This window comes from Schistocerca cancellata, chromosome 1 (genome assembly GCF_023864275.1).
Source record: "Schistocerca cancellata isolate TAMUIC-IGC-003103 chromosome 1, iqSchCanc2.1, whole genome shotgun sequence".
Taxonomy (NCBI): Eukaryota; Metazoa; Arthropoda; class Insecta; order Orthoptera; family Acrididae; genus Schistocerca; species Schistocerca cancellata.
Genome location: NC_064626.1, coordinates 868,869,128 through 868,883,473, shown reverse-complemented (window position 1 = coordinate 868,883,473; position 14,346 = coordinate 868,869,128). Strand labels below are relative to the sequence as shown.

Sequence of the window (14,346 nt, the reverse complement as noted above, 5' to 3'; positions counted from 1 at the left end):
GAAAGTGGTTTGTAATGATGAAAACTCCTGGTAGTAGGTATTGTACGGGTTGCTGAATATCTCTTCTGGAGGTTCCTATGTAGGAAATCTACACTGACTTTCTCTAAGAAGTGGAAAAAAAATTGTCAACATTAGCTTTGCAGAAATAATTAACACCAGGTGCTGTTCTTATTTGTGAATCATCCACTATCTGAAGATTAGCTCTTTCAATATACACTTTATAGTTCCTCCCAAATGATCACACACAGATTTACCATTGCTAGTAGCAAAAAGGGGATGCTCAGCATCCATAGAAAAATAGCTTTTGTTCTCACAGAAATTTTTATAGCCTTTTCTATTCTTATAGTGAGCAGTACATCCATCAGTGAAATAATGCACTTTCTTCACTTGTGGGTAATGCCCTGCCAGCCATTTAACCATTTCTTTCCAGACAGCATTTACAAATCCTACACATGTTCCATGTCATCACTTATAAAGCAGTGGTTCACTATTACCAATTTACTTTATACATTTACCATATAAACACACACAGCATAGATTGTACAGCTGTTTTTTGTCCAGTAGTAACTGAATTTCATTCCAAATTATAAAACTCTACTTTTCTGAAAAGTCCATTAACAGAACTGCTTTCTCCAGGATTAGATTTCCTTTCAATTTTTTCAATGATTTTGACTGACACTTAGATGTAAATGAGTGTGGTTTAAGTGCCTGTAATGTTGTTAACAATAAGTCTATGTATTCACCAACAGTTGCAAAGTGCTTTACCAGTTCTGCCTGATGATCTGTGTTTATCCACTGGCTGAACTCAATTTCATCATCAGCATCTTTGTAAGCCAATTTCTTTTTTAATAATTCTGGCAGTTTGTCATCACTCAGGCAATTATTACAGTGATTAAATATGCAGTCATAGTTTTCAGGGTCACATACAAGAAATTTTATAAGCTCTTTCTATGTTTCTTCATTATGTTCCACATCCAAAAGCATAAACACACTCCGAATGGACACTCAGATGTTTAGGACGGGTGGTAGGGACAGAGCATCGAGTGACATTATACTGAGTGCACTATCCGAAAATTACATCGAGCAATTAAACAGAGAACCGACTCGTGGAGATAACATCTTGGACCTACTGATAACAAACAGACCCAAACTTTTCGACTCTGTAAGTGCAGAACAGGGAATCAGTGATCATAAGGCCGTTGCAGCATCCCTGAATATGGAAGTTAATAGGAATATAAAAAAAGGGAAGAATGTTTATCTGTTCAGCAAGAGTAATAGAAGGCAGATTTCAGACTACCTAACAGATCAAAACGAAAATTTCTGTTCCAACACTGACAATGTTGAGTGTTTATGGAAAAAGTTCAAGGCAATCATAAAATGCGTTTTAGACAGGTAGGTGCCGAGTAAAACTGTGAGGGACGGGAAAAACCCACCATGGTACAACAACAAAGTTAGGAAACTACTGCAAAAGCAAAGAGAGCTTCACTCCAAGTTTAAACACAGCCAAAACCTCTCAGACAAACAGAAGCTAAACAATGTCAAAGTTAGCGTAAGGAGGGCTATGCGTGAAGCGTTCAGTGAATTTGAAAGTAAAATACTAGGTACCGACTTGACAGAAAATCCTAGGAAGTTCTGGTCTTACGTTAAATCAGTAAGTGGATCGAAACAGCATGTCCAGACACTCCGGGATGATGAAGGCATTGAAACAGAGGATGACAAGCGTAAAGCTGAAATACTAAACACCTTTTTCCAAAGCTGTTTCACAGAGGAAGACCGCACTGCAGTTCCTTCTCTAAATCCTCACACAAACAAAAAAATGGCTGACATCGAAATAAGTGTCCAAGGAATAGAAAAGCAACTGGAATCACTCAACAGAGGAAAGTCCACTGGACCTGACGGGATACCAATTCGATTCTACACAGAGTACGTGAAAGAACTTGCCCCCTTCTAACAGCCATGTACCGCAAGTCTCTAGAGGAACGGAAGGTTCCAAATGATTGGAAAAGAGCACAGGTAGTCCCAGCCTTCAAGAAGGGTCGTCGAGCAGATGCGCAAAACTATAGACCTATATCTCTGATGTCGATCTGTTGTAGAATTTTAGAACATGTTTTTTGCTCGAGTATCATGTCGTTTTTGGAAACTCAGAATCTACTATGTAGGAATCAACATGGATTCTGGAAACAGCGATCATGTGAGACCCAACTCGGTTTATTTGTTCATGAGACCCAGAAAATATTAGATACAGGCTCCCAGGTAGATGCTATTTTTCTTGACTTCCGGAAGGCATTCGATACAGTTCTGCACTGTCGCCTGATAAACAAAGTAAGAGCCTACGGACTATCAGACCAGCTGTGTGGCTGGATTGAAGAGTTTTTAGCAAAGAGAACACAGGATGTTGTCATCAACGGAGAGACGTCTACAGACGTTAAAGTAACCTTTGGCGTGCCACAGGGGAGTGTTATGGGACCATTGCTTTTCACAATATATATAAATGACCTAGTAAATAGTGTCGGAAGTTCCATGCAGCTTTTCGCGGATGATGCTGTAGTATACAGAGAAGTTGCAGTATTAGAAAATTGTAGCGAAATGCAGGAAGATCTGCAGCGGATAGGCACTTGGTGCAGGGAGTGGCTACTGACCCCTAACATAGACAAATGTAATGTATTGCAAATACATAGAAAGAAGGATCCTTTATTGTATGATTATATGATAGCGGAACAAACACTGGTAGCAGTTACTTCTGTAAAATATCTGGGAGTATGCGTGCGGAAGGATTTGAAGTGGAATGATCATATAAAATTAATTGTTGGTAAGGCGGGTACCAGGCTGAGATTAATTGGGAGAGTCCTTAGAAAATGTAGTCCATCAACAAAGGAGGTGGCTTACAAAACACTCGTTCGACCTATACTTGAGTATTGCTCATCAGTGTGGGATCCGTACCAGATCGGGTTGATGGAGGAGATAGAGAAGATCCAAAGAAGAGCGGCGCGTTTCGTCACAGGGTTATTTGGTAACCGTGATAGCGTTACGGAGATGTTTAACGAACTCAAGTGGCAGACTCTGCAAGAGAGGCACTCTGCATCGCGGTGTAGCTTGCTCGCCAGGTTTCGAGAGGGTGTGTTTCTGGATGAGGTATCGAATATATTGCTTCCCCCTACTTATACTTCCCGAGGAGATCACGAATGTAAAATTAGAGAGATTATAGCACGCACAGAGGCTTTCAGACAGTCGTTCTTCCCGCGAACCATACGCGACTGGAACAGGAAAGGGAGGTAATGACAGTGGCACATAAAGGTCCTCTGCCACACACCGTTGGGTGGCTTGCGGAGTATAAATGTAGATGTAGATGTAGATGAATGAGTGATGGCAGTACCAGCTAAAATACACCACTTCAGTCTCAGCTAACAAAATTTAGAAAGACCAATGTTAATGTTTGGATTCTACCATTTAGAACCAGAGTATGGTTCACTTAAGTTGCAAAGAATGAGTCTTTTCTTACATATACACATTCTTCTGAATGCTAACTTTGTCTTTTGCTCCTGGTAACATTTGAGTATATTCTTCATTCTGGTAGAAATCAGTGACAATCTTTACCACTTCATCGGCATTACTTTCCCCCTTTATGGTTTAGGAGCTGATAAAATATCCAGTTCTGTTTTCAGTTTCCTCACTTGTCAGATCACATACTCACTACCACTGAATTCTGACATTATGTTTTCTTTTGACCAAGAGGGTGGAGCTACAGTTAAAATTTGAATTTTTTCAGGTACTCTTGCACTAGCCACTTCCTGCTTCATTAATTATATCATAGCATAAAAATCTTTGGCTTTCTTAAACATTCCGTCACCAAATTTTGCTTCTCTATGGTCAGAATTTTCAATACTGCAATCTAGTGCCCGACACACTTTTCTTTCCAAAACATGCTTCACTTTTTTTAGCTTCTTTTTGCCATATACAGCCTGCTGTGATTTTGAATGGAGTGACGTTTTAAGGGAGAGCACTTGATATCATGTAAAGTTTTATTTGCATCCTCAATATATTTACTTTTTAGTTCTTATTTGTGAAATGTCACCTCTGGGTCACCTACATCACTTTCATTTCTATCGCTGATGTCAGTTTTCTGTTCACAAATCTTACAACATGTTGTGCACAGTTTCTGGCCTGGTTTTATGGAGATTCTTTTAGCACTTAATGTTTTAGAGAAAGACAAGATTTTTTAACTGTTTGTTTATGTTTTATGAAAAGACCACAACAAGTTCTTCAATGGCTTTCAAAAACTTTTAAATAATAGTATCTTTGAAGTCCACATATAGTAACACTTTCTTGATCTTGTGGAAGGCTTATATTGGATTGCAGGAATATCAAATCTTGTTGATTTCCCCTCAGCTCTTCTATTTTTTGTAGAGTTTTTACTAAGGTATAGGTTGTCAAATGACATGGTGTTTTTAGTAATTTTCCAACAGTGCATAAACTCACATATTCCACAGTAGTTAACTGAGCACTAGGTCACTTAAAACAGACTTAATGTAAGTGGAATGATAGAGTTGCGCCACAAACAGATATGACAAGTCTCACAGAAAGACAAAGAACAACTGAGTCTAAAAAGACTTCTTTTTGTATGTCAGTTATTCTCAACAATGAATTTCATCAATTGTAGCATCCTTTTCAAGCCCATAAAGGTTTCAAACAAGATACTCCTGTCTAAGAACACTTTTTTTGACTGTCAGTAGGTGACTGGTTGAACACATAAATCATATATGTTATAGCCCTTTAAAAATTACTGTATTAGTCAAATGGAAGGAAATAAATTTGCACACTGAAAGTTAACTTGTTTGCTTAGAATAAATTATATTTAAATATGCTAATTTGATACCCTTGTATCTGAGGCAGTGAGACAATGAGTGGATGGACTTACTTAAAATGACATTTATCCTTCACAGCAAAAAGTACTTTGATTTCAGAAATGCATGTCAATTAGCAGAAGACCCATTAAGTTTTTTATTTTATTTGCAAGCTTGCAATCTAGGTGATTATTTAAGACCAAAATCAGGTTCCAAGCAGGTTGGATAAATGTGATGTAAGCATTTTTTCACATCCTCACAATTTTTCTGAAATTGAATATTGAAATACATTAATCCTTTTTTAAAATTTTCTTTGTAACTTCACTGCTTCAATAACTGGACATTTGTTAACTACATGCCCTACTTAACTTCTGAAAAAAAAATATCAAAATCAAAACCTTATAAACACCTGAGTTATGGGCATTTATGTAGATAAGTACCATTTTGCATTGACATTCTTGCAGAGCTTGGTTATCAGAATACCACTACATTAAAAAATTCAGTGTAAAACAAAGTTGTAGTCTGAGACCAAAAAGATTTTGCAGAAGTTTGTATGTTATAAGTATACGCAAATACGCAAAGTTTTTTGAAAATATGAAATAGAGTGTTACAAATCTTTGAATTGGTGGGTGTTTTGATGTGGAATGATCTGACACATGAATCTGTATGCAGACTAGATCTGGGGGATAGTGCCTGTCTATGAAGGCCTTTGTGAAACTTTCAGCATACTGGGCAAAGGATGTTTTGTCAGTGCAGATGCCCCATCTCTGGGTGGCCAGAGAGATTTTTAAGTGTGGAAGGGATGGTAGCTGTTGAAATGCAGGTACTGTTGGTGTTGATGGTTTTTAATGTGGACAGAAGTGTGGATGGAGCCATCATAGAGGAGGAGGTCAATGTCCACCCAGAAGATACTGAGCTGCATTGAGAAGGTTCAAGAGAGGTTGATGGGAGAGATGGTGTACAGGTTGTGAAAGAATGAGGATAGAGTGTCTTAGACCTGAGTCCATATCATGAAAATATCATCAATGAACCTGAACCAGACTGTGGTTTGAGGTTTCGGGAGGTTGGGAAGGTTTCCTGTAGACAGCCCACAAACATTTTGGCATGGGGGTGCCATGCAGCTGCCCACGGCTGTGCCAATGATTTGTTTGTGTACCTTCCCTTCAAAGGGAATAATGCTGACATCCCTAACTGAACTTTCCATTGTTTAAATAATATGTCTATTACATTCAAATGTGTGCATAAGTTATCTTCATCTTGTCCCAAATTTCTGTAATCATTCTACATGTGCACTGTTAGCAGAAATAATTTATATTATCTCAGCAGCCAACATTTTCAAGATAATCTGTGAAAAATAGCATCTGCAATGTTAATTCTTCATTAAAAGAAGCATTTCACATCACATAATCAGTAAAATTGGAAGTAACAAGGAACTGGATTCACAATAATCTATTTTCTTAATTGTCAGTGCAGAAGAAAATTTCTCTTATTGATTTTATACTTTATCCTGCAGAAAATAATACTGTGAATTGAAGTTACCACTGTTTACATTGGAAAACATCAGGAGATTAAATCTATAGGTGACAAATGCAAACCAGCTTTGGCATCACGTGACTCAGAGATTACTGGAAAATATTCAAACCATTATGAACTAGTTTGCTTATATCTCAAGCCTCCTGACTTACAAATATAAAAATAGTACTCATCCTTATCAGAGAAACTATTGTGAATGTATTAATACCTATAAAATTGATTGCCCACACTGAATAAAGTCATACGTATCATTTAAGACCAGTGGTATAAACTTACCAGTGTCACTTAAAGGTTTAAGAATAAATATATTTCTTTATTATATCCACATTTTCATCACCATATTAGCTTTTTTCACTGTTGAGTCTACAACTTTCCTCTTAAGGAATTTAGTTCATCTTTAAGAGCTCCAATGAGTCTGTGCAGCAACTCAATAATTTCATTTTTAGAGTTTTCCAGCTTTACACACCTATCATGCTCACACACAACAGTATCAAGGGAACACATCCAGAGAAAATTGTGGCCATTTTTACATGAGCTGTGCTTCTGTGAATGTGTGTGTTTTTTCTACTTCTGCAAAATAGTAGGTAAAAAGATAAAGTTCTACATTCTGGCCCTAGGCAGGTCAATTGGGCCCAACCGACTGCCAATGGCATCATCAATTGCAGTGTGGAAGGGCATGTGATCAGTATACTGCTCTCCAGGCTGTTGTTGGGTTTCCTGACCTTGAAACCACTACTAATCAGTCTAGTAGCCCTCCAGTTGGCCTCACGAGGTAGAGTGCACCCAATTCCAGTCCTCCCACCAAGGCAAAATCTTTGGCAGTACTAGGAATCAAACCCAGATCCCCTGAATTACAGTCAGAAACACTGAACACTCAATTATATGTATATTAGTCAACAGTTATGGCCATTTTATTATAACTTTGTATCTGTATCACTGAATGTATGTTGTTGGGCATAAAAACAATGTCTCAATGGCTCCAGCACTATGAAATTTAAATTTTGTTGACATATTTTGTGCAAGTAACAATAAAAAGCTGGGGATCAAAAACTCTTTGTGGCATTGATCACTAACAAATGACAGAAAATCAACATATGATTGCCAAAAGCAACAATTCTCCAGTTAGTTCTACATAATCTTTTTAAACTATCTTGAATGGTTTTATGAAATCCAACATATTTTCTCAACAGTGGCCCAGATCAAGTGAATACTCCTACATGAGTGTCTCCACACTCACTACTGTGACATAGCAGCAGTACAGCACAACATATACTAAAATTAACCCTAATTTTTTTGCACAGTCACAGATCTTTTCCATGTACTGAGTGTACAATATTATAATGTAACCTCACACCTATCCAGAAGTATCTACCCTATAAAAACAGAGTTCATTATTATTAAATGACTGAGAAACAGCCATTCTTATATTTACGGACATGCCTAAGGAAGCTTTATAGAGACCATATTTATTTCCCAATTTTTTCAGTCTAACAATGTCAAGAAATATGTGAAGAGCTGAAACTTACAATATTAATGCCTACTTATAAAAGACGGAAATACGTAGGTAAGTAGTAAGTATCTCTGTGCCCCCAACCCCCAATTACTCAGATTGTGTTAGAATGCATCTTATAACACATTATTAGCACACACTTTTGGCTATAACTTGTTACCAACTCGTATGTTTTCTGCCCGTAAAGCCTTCTTCCTCTAAAAGAGACATGTTTAATCTCACAAAATGAATACCTTATTTCCATTTTCAGTGAATCATGTCTATGATAAGCACTTCAGACAAAAAATTAGTTACTCCCAGTCAAAACTGTGTCATACCACATCTAGCCTTGATAATGGCCTCAGGATTGCAAGGAACATTGTCAACAATGTCCTTCAGGCATACCATACCCAGCTTAAGCCAGTCACTGATGATTACATCCTTGTACAGCTGTCAAACTGCAGATGCTGATCTCAGACATTATCTATGAGTTTAGGATTGAGTGATTTAGCGGACCATCTGAGGTGCGATAGGGAGACTGAACATTTAACAGTCCAGGAATGGAAACTTTTTGCCCTGTGAAAGTGGCTGTTGTCACCTTTGAATATGGGACTATCCACATCACAAGCAACACAACAGTGCTGAAGAACTCTAAGTCACCAAAAATATTGAAATAAACATTCTGGTTTATGATCACAGTAATCTGTATGAATGGACTCAAGTCATGGTACAAAAACTACCCACAAAACATAGCAGAACAACCTCTAATCTGAACTATGTTCTCTGTACACTGTGTGTTAGATGCCCCACTGAGCTGTCAGTGTCATCAGGGCCTTGCATAATTTGAAAAAGAGTCAAAATATGGCTTATTGGACTATTATAAGCATCTCCTATCAGCTGCTGTTCAGTTTCTATGTTATTTGGCAAACTGAAAATATACAGTTTATGTATCAGTGAGAGCAATGGCATTTTGTAGGAAATATGAACCCAAATGCCCACTGAACACAGATCCCTTCACAATGTTCACTCAGAAACTGGCTGAGATGAACATGAGTTCACTGACAACAATTGACATTGGAAAGGCATGTCACTTATCTATTGTCCCTACCAATTGGATTCCCTCTACAACCATGCTCTTTTGCTGTGTTATGTGGCTGTGAATGGTACACTGTTCCTTGTAGACACATTAGACAGTCAGCACTGGCACACCAACAAATCAGGCAACCTCATTCATAGTGTGAAAATGGGCACATCCAAACACAACAGCTCCCTTTCCACTGTTCTTCCATGAATTCACACCAACCCCTTTTACTGCACTGGTTCCATACAACTGAGTAGCATCAACACATTACTTCACTGACATGGCTTATGTCAGTGGTGGAGGTTTACATGACTGCCTAGTACCAGTTTTTCACCAAATGCAGCTCTCCAAAGTGTACTCTCTTATGAGTGGTGAATAATATTTTTTGTGGTAATTTTATATTACTATGACATGGAATGTGATGATTCAATGTAAAACATAAATAAAAATACAAAAATACAGATGTTGCCCACTACATAAGAGGTTTTAATTAGATTTGGCCTTTGCTTAACATATATTCAAAAATATTCCAGAAATAGCATAAAAAAAACAAGTTTCTGAACGTGCTGTTTGAGGCTTTCCCATTGCTGCATCTGCTTGATAGGTTCCCGGAAATTACACCTGAGCTGTTCTAGAAACCCAACATATAAATTAGAGAGCTTCTCAGCGATGCGACAGTAACATCTGAAGATGGCGGGCACTTGTCTCGCTGAAATATTGAGCGGTTTTTACAATATTATCCAGCGTAATTCCCGGGAACCTATCAAGCAAGTTACTGATCATTTAGAGCTATGGAGAAACTAAATAAAATATATCTCCACCTTGAAGATGGTGATTCCAAGTAATATACATGCTAAAAATGAAAATAATGTCAGCTGAGACATTGATTCTCTTCTAAACTTTGGAAGAGAGAGAGAGAGAGAGAGAGAGAGAGAGAGAGAGAGAGAGAGAGAGAGAGCAGTTGAGAAAGATGAGGAGATGATGCGGTATACAGGTGATGGGAAATCAATACACCATTAACATAACAAAATACAGTAACTTACTTCTCAGGATGCACTGCCATTGATGATATGACTCCTACTGATCTATCAAGGAGAAACTCACAAGCATTCCTCATAACATTTACAAGTCCAACTTGGCCAGATTCTGTGCCTTTCATGGAAAAAAAGAAAGGAAAAATGATTATCTGGTTACAGTATGGAGCACAATTAAGGAAATAAAGTAAAAACTGATTTCAATGAAAATTCAAAAATGTCATATAAACAAAATATGTACCTTATTAAGAAACATTAAAGTAATGCTTCAATATATAAAACATTTAGGCTGTTTTATACTATTTTACCTATTATTCATATTGTATAGTTTAGCCAGCAAGGCAGAAATAAATGGCAGAAAGAAATTGAAGAAATAAAGCAACCAGTCAGTGTCTGGCTACTGTATATCTTCTTTCATTGCATGTTAATGTCATAAGTGAACACATGTAGGTCATCCACTATGTCAGAACACCAAATAAAAGACACTGTATGGACCTGCCAGTGCCATTCAGCTCCTATAAACATATTTCAGTTATGCCTCTCTCTGATCACAGTGCAAGACAATTACTTCATTGTAACTGCTGTTTTCAACTTTACAAAATGCAACTAAATGATTAAGATTACACAAAATGTGTTATGTATACTGGAAAAATGCTTGATGCGATGACTGACAACTTAGTTCTTTTGGTGACCGACACACCTCTTCTACATTTATGTGGTTATGTTGCCAATCAGAGCTTCCACTGTTGGTCAGATAAAAAGTATAAAGACATTCATGAATGTCCTTTCCATAATTACAAATTTACAAATGTGGTTTGGAATCATGAAGGAGTGTGTAATAAGGTCATACTTGTTTAGACAGTCCTGATGTTTTTGGGAGGAATGGTTAACAAGCAGTGATGGTGCTTGTAGTGCATTACATGTCAATACTTGAAAATCTCCTCATACCTTATCTAAGAAGAAAAAGGAAAAGAATAACAACATGGTTTGGCTTCAGAAAGATGACGTAACTACTTACACGGATAGTACTCTGATGGACATTTTGAGTGTTAGATTCCAAGAGTGTTTAATTTCTCACACTTGTGACTCATATGAGCCAAAAATTACAATGTTCTCAGAATATACATGATTTTTTTTTTTTTTTTTGGGGGGGGGGGGGGGGGGGATACTGTCAATCAAGGGTATATGTAAATAAACCACATACACTGAGCAATGTCTTTTTTGACAGTTTCAAAAGAAGACTTGCACAGTGCAGTGCAATAAATAACACCAGTCTCAAAATTCTAAGAATTTGTATTATAGGCTTTGTTCATATTGCTCCTAAAAGGAATTTGTATTATAGGCTTCATTCATACTGCTCTAAAAATATAATGTATAACATAATAAATATATTAAAAAGGTGTGTACTGACCATGGTATTATTAATTTAAAAAATCTGATTTTTTTCTGTACCCTGTATTACACAGCAACGTGGAGAGTGTAACAGGACAGCTTCCTTGAGCATTACTATTCCTCAACAGTAATTGTTGATACCAGTATTATTTTTCAAATTTCAGACATGTCAATTTTATCTCAGTTGCTATTCTGAAAACTTTCATACAATTTTATATACAGTACGTTATATTTCAAGCTAAAATTCACAAAAAGGAATTAATTTATAAAATATTTTAGTTTTGATGTTATATTTGAAAAGTACTAGTTCTGAACGTACATTAAATTTTTTTTTTCAAACATTTTAAATTCACTTGAAATTTCTATTATTAATTATGCGATCCTGTACTGCTTACTATGTTTATTTCTAGATTCATTTATGAAATAATAATAGAAATTAATAATGTAACAAAAACAAGCAGGAATTTATTCGTTAAGAAAAGTTGTACACCCTTCAGAATATAGCTATTTCCACAGGGTGTGAGGGTTGAAAGCTTGCTTCTGACATGATCAGAAGTATTTTTGTATAATAGGTGTGAACAATGCAATTTTGGCTTCGTAAATGTGAAAACCCCCCCATGAACCATAGATCTTGCCGTTGGCGGGGAGGCTTGCGTGCCTCAGCGATACAGATAGACATACTGTAGGTGCAACCACAACGGAGGGGTATCTGTTGAGAGGCCAGACAAATGTGTGGTTCCTGAAGAGGGGCATCAGCCTTTTCAGTAGTTGCAGGGGCAACAGGTGTGTGTGTGTGTGTGTGTGTATGTGTGTGTGTGTGTGTGTGTGTGTGTGTGTGTGTGTGTGCGGTTTGAGGATTTCGGGCACTAAACAGCGTGGTCATCAGCGCCCAAACGCATAGAAACAGGAACACATGCAGTGAAGGGACGAAGACGGACAGCGAACAAGGAGAACGGCTAAAAGACACAGACCTGACGCAGTTACAAATCCTCACATACAGAGGCAAAACAAGAGGAGAAGAAACGCACTAAAAAAGGAAAGGAAACACAAGGAAAAGAGAACAGAAATCGAAGGGAAACAAGTAGGTAATCATGACTGGCGGACCTCTTACCTAAAGCCTGGGTGAGCCAGTCACCCAGCAGCACATTAAAATCCTCTCCCTAAAATCCGAGGCAACAAATTGGACAGGACACAAAACCGTAAGACCTTAACCACAGTCGTTGCGCCGTCTTGCAAAATAGAGGGCAAATCCGGTGGCAAGGAAACCACTGCCCTCTGGTCAGAGAATAGAGGACAGTCAAGTAAAATGTGGCAGACAGTAATCTGGACGCCACAAGCACTGCAGATTGGGGGGTCCTCCCGTCGGAGTAAAAAACCGTGCGTTAAGGGACTGTGCCCGATGCGGAGGCGAGTGAGGAGAACCTCATTCCGCCTGCATGACTGGTAGGACGTACGCCATGGCCGCGTGGTGGCCTTGACCAGACGCAGCTTATTTTCACCGACTGCCAGCCACTCCTCTTCCCATTGATGCATAACGCGGAAACGCAAAAGGGAGGTAACAGCATGGAGGGGGACGGCAAATTCAACAACGTGAGGGAAAGAACATGCATCTTTGGCAGCCACATCCGCCAGTTCGTTTCCCCTAATACCCACGTGCCCTGGCACCCAGCAGAAAGAAACTTCCTTCCCCTGCTGTTGCAGGTGGAGTAGGGCATCATGGATGTTCTGGACGACCGTATCCGCTGGGTACAAGTGTTGGATGGTCTGAAGGGCACTCAGGGAGTCAGAACAGATGAGAAACTTAAGACTGGGAACACATCTCATCTGCTCCAATTCCCACAAGATTGCAAACAATTTGGCATCAAAGATGCTAAACGCTGCAGGAAGCCGTAACTTGACGACTCAATCAGGGAAAACAACAGCACAACCAACAGAGTCCCCCCGTTTAGAGCCATCCGTAAATACTGGTACATGGTCGGCATGCTGGTTTAAAATATCGTAAAATAAGGAGGTAAAAACAAACGCAGGAGTGCAGCTCCTCCAGTACTCTGACAAGTCTAAAAGGACGCTGGGCCTCTGGAGCAACCAGGGAGGCAGGCGGGTAAAACCCTGGAGTTGGGGTGCCACACGCTCCACACCAAGGGACTCAAGCAAATGCTTGGCACAAATCCCAAATGGTCTCGTTGCCCTTGGACGGCTGGAAAAGAGACATTCCATAGGCGGTCGGGCAACAGTAGGGTATGCAGGGGAGGTAGGACAGGCAAGGAATTGACACACCCGTCGCACCATGAGGAGTTTCCGCCAGATGGCGAGCGGCGGTTCCCCTGCCTCAGCACACAGGCTGGGGATGGGACTGGTACGGAAGGCACCAGTAGCCAGCCTGATACCCTCATGGTGTACTGCGTCAAGAATCTTCAGATTCGAAGGCTTCGCTGACCCATACACAGTGCATCCATAGTCAAGACGCGACCGGACAAAAGCCCTATAAAACTGCAGCAGACGCGCCCGATCTGCTCCCCAGGACCGATGGCTCAGACACTTCAAAATATTCAGTGCCTTCAGGACCCGTACCTTGAGGTCTTTAAGGTGCGGCAACCACGACAACTTGGAATCAAAAGTGAGGCCCAGGAACCTGTCTCTAAAAGGAAGAATGGTGTCCCTCAGACGCAATTCAGGGGAGGTAAAAGCACGTCAAGAACGGTTAAAATGAACACACACACATTTGTCTGCAGAAAAGGTAAAACCCGTCTTCGCAGTCCATGCCTCTAATCGCTTTATCGTAAGCTGCAGCTGCCGACTAGCAGTGACAAGACTGGAGGAAGAACAGAAAACAGCAGAATCGTCCACAAACAAGGAGTGCTGGGCAGAACTCCGGATAGTGGACGTGATACTGTTAATGGCGACGTCAAAGAGGGTGACACTTAAAACGCTTCCCTGAGGAACACTATTCTCCTGCACGTACAAATCAGATAGCAC

The 14,346-nt window shown here is 39.3% G+C and overlaps 1 protein-coding gene across 1 annotated transcript in view; it reads right to left on the bottom strand.

The window, feature by feature from the left end:
- Positions 1 to 14,346, bottom strand: part of LOC126189843 (cilia- and flagella-associated protein 251-like) — a 794,634-nt gene that overhangs the window by 403,693 nt on the left and 376,595 nt on the right. Inside the window, exon 12 of the mRNA XM_049930974.1 lies at positions 9,988 to 10,096. Within this exon, the coding sequence (XP_049786931.1) occupies positions 9,988 to 10,096 (109 nt within the window). The remainder of the gene's footprint in view (positions 1 to 9,987; positions 10,097 to 14,346) is intronic.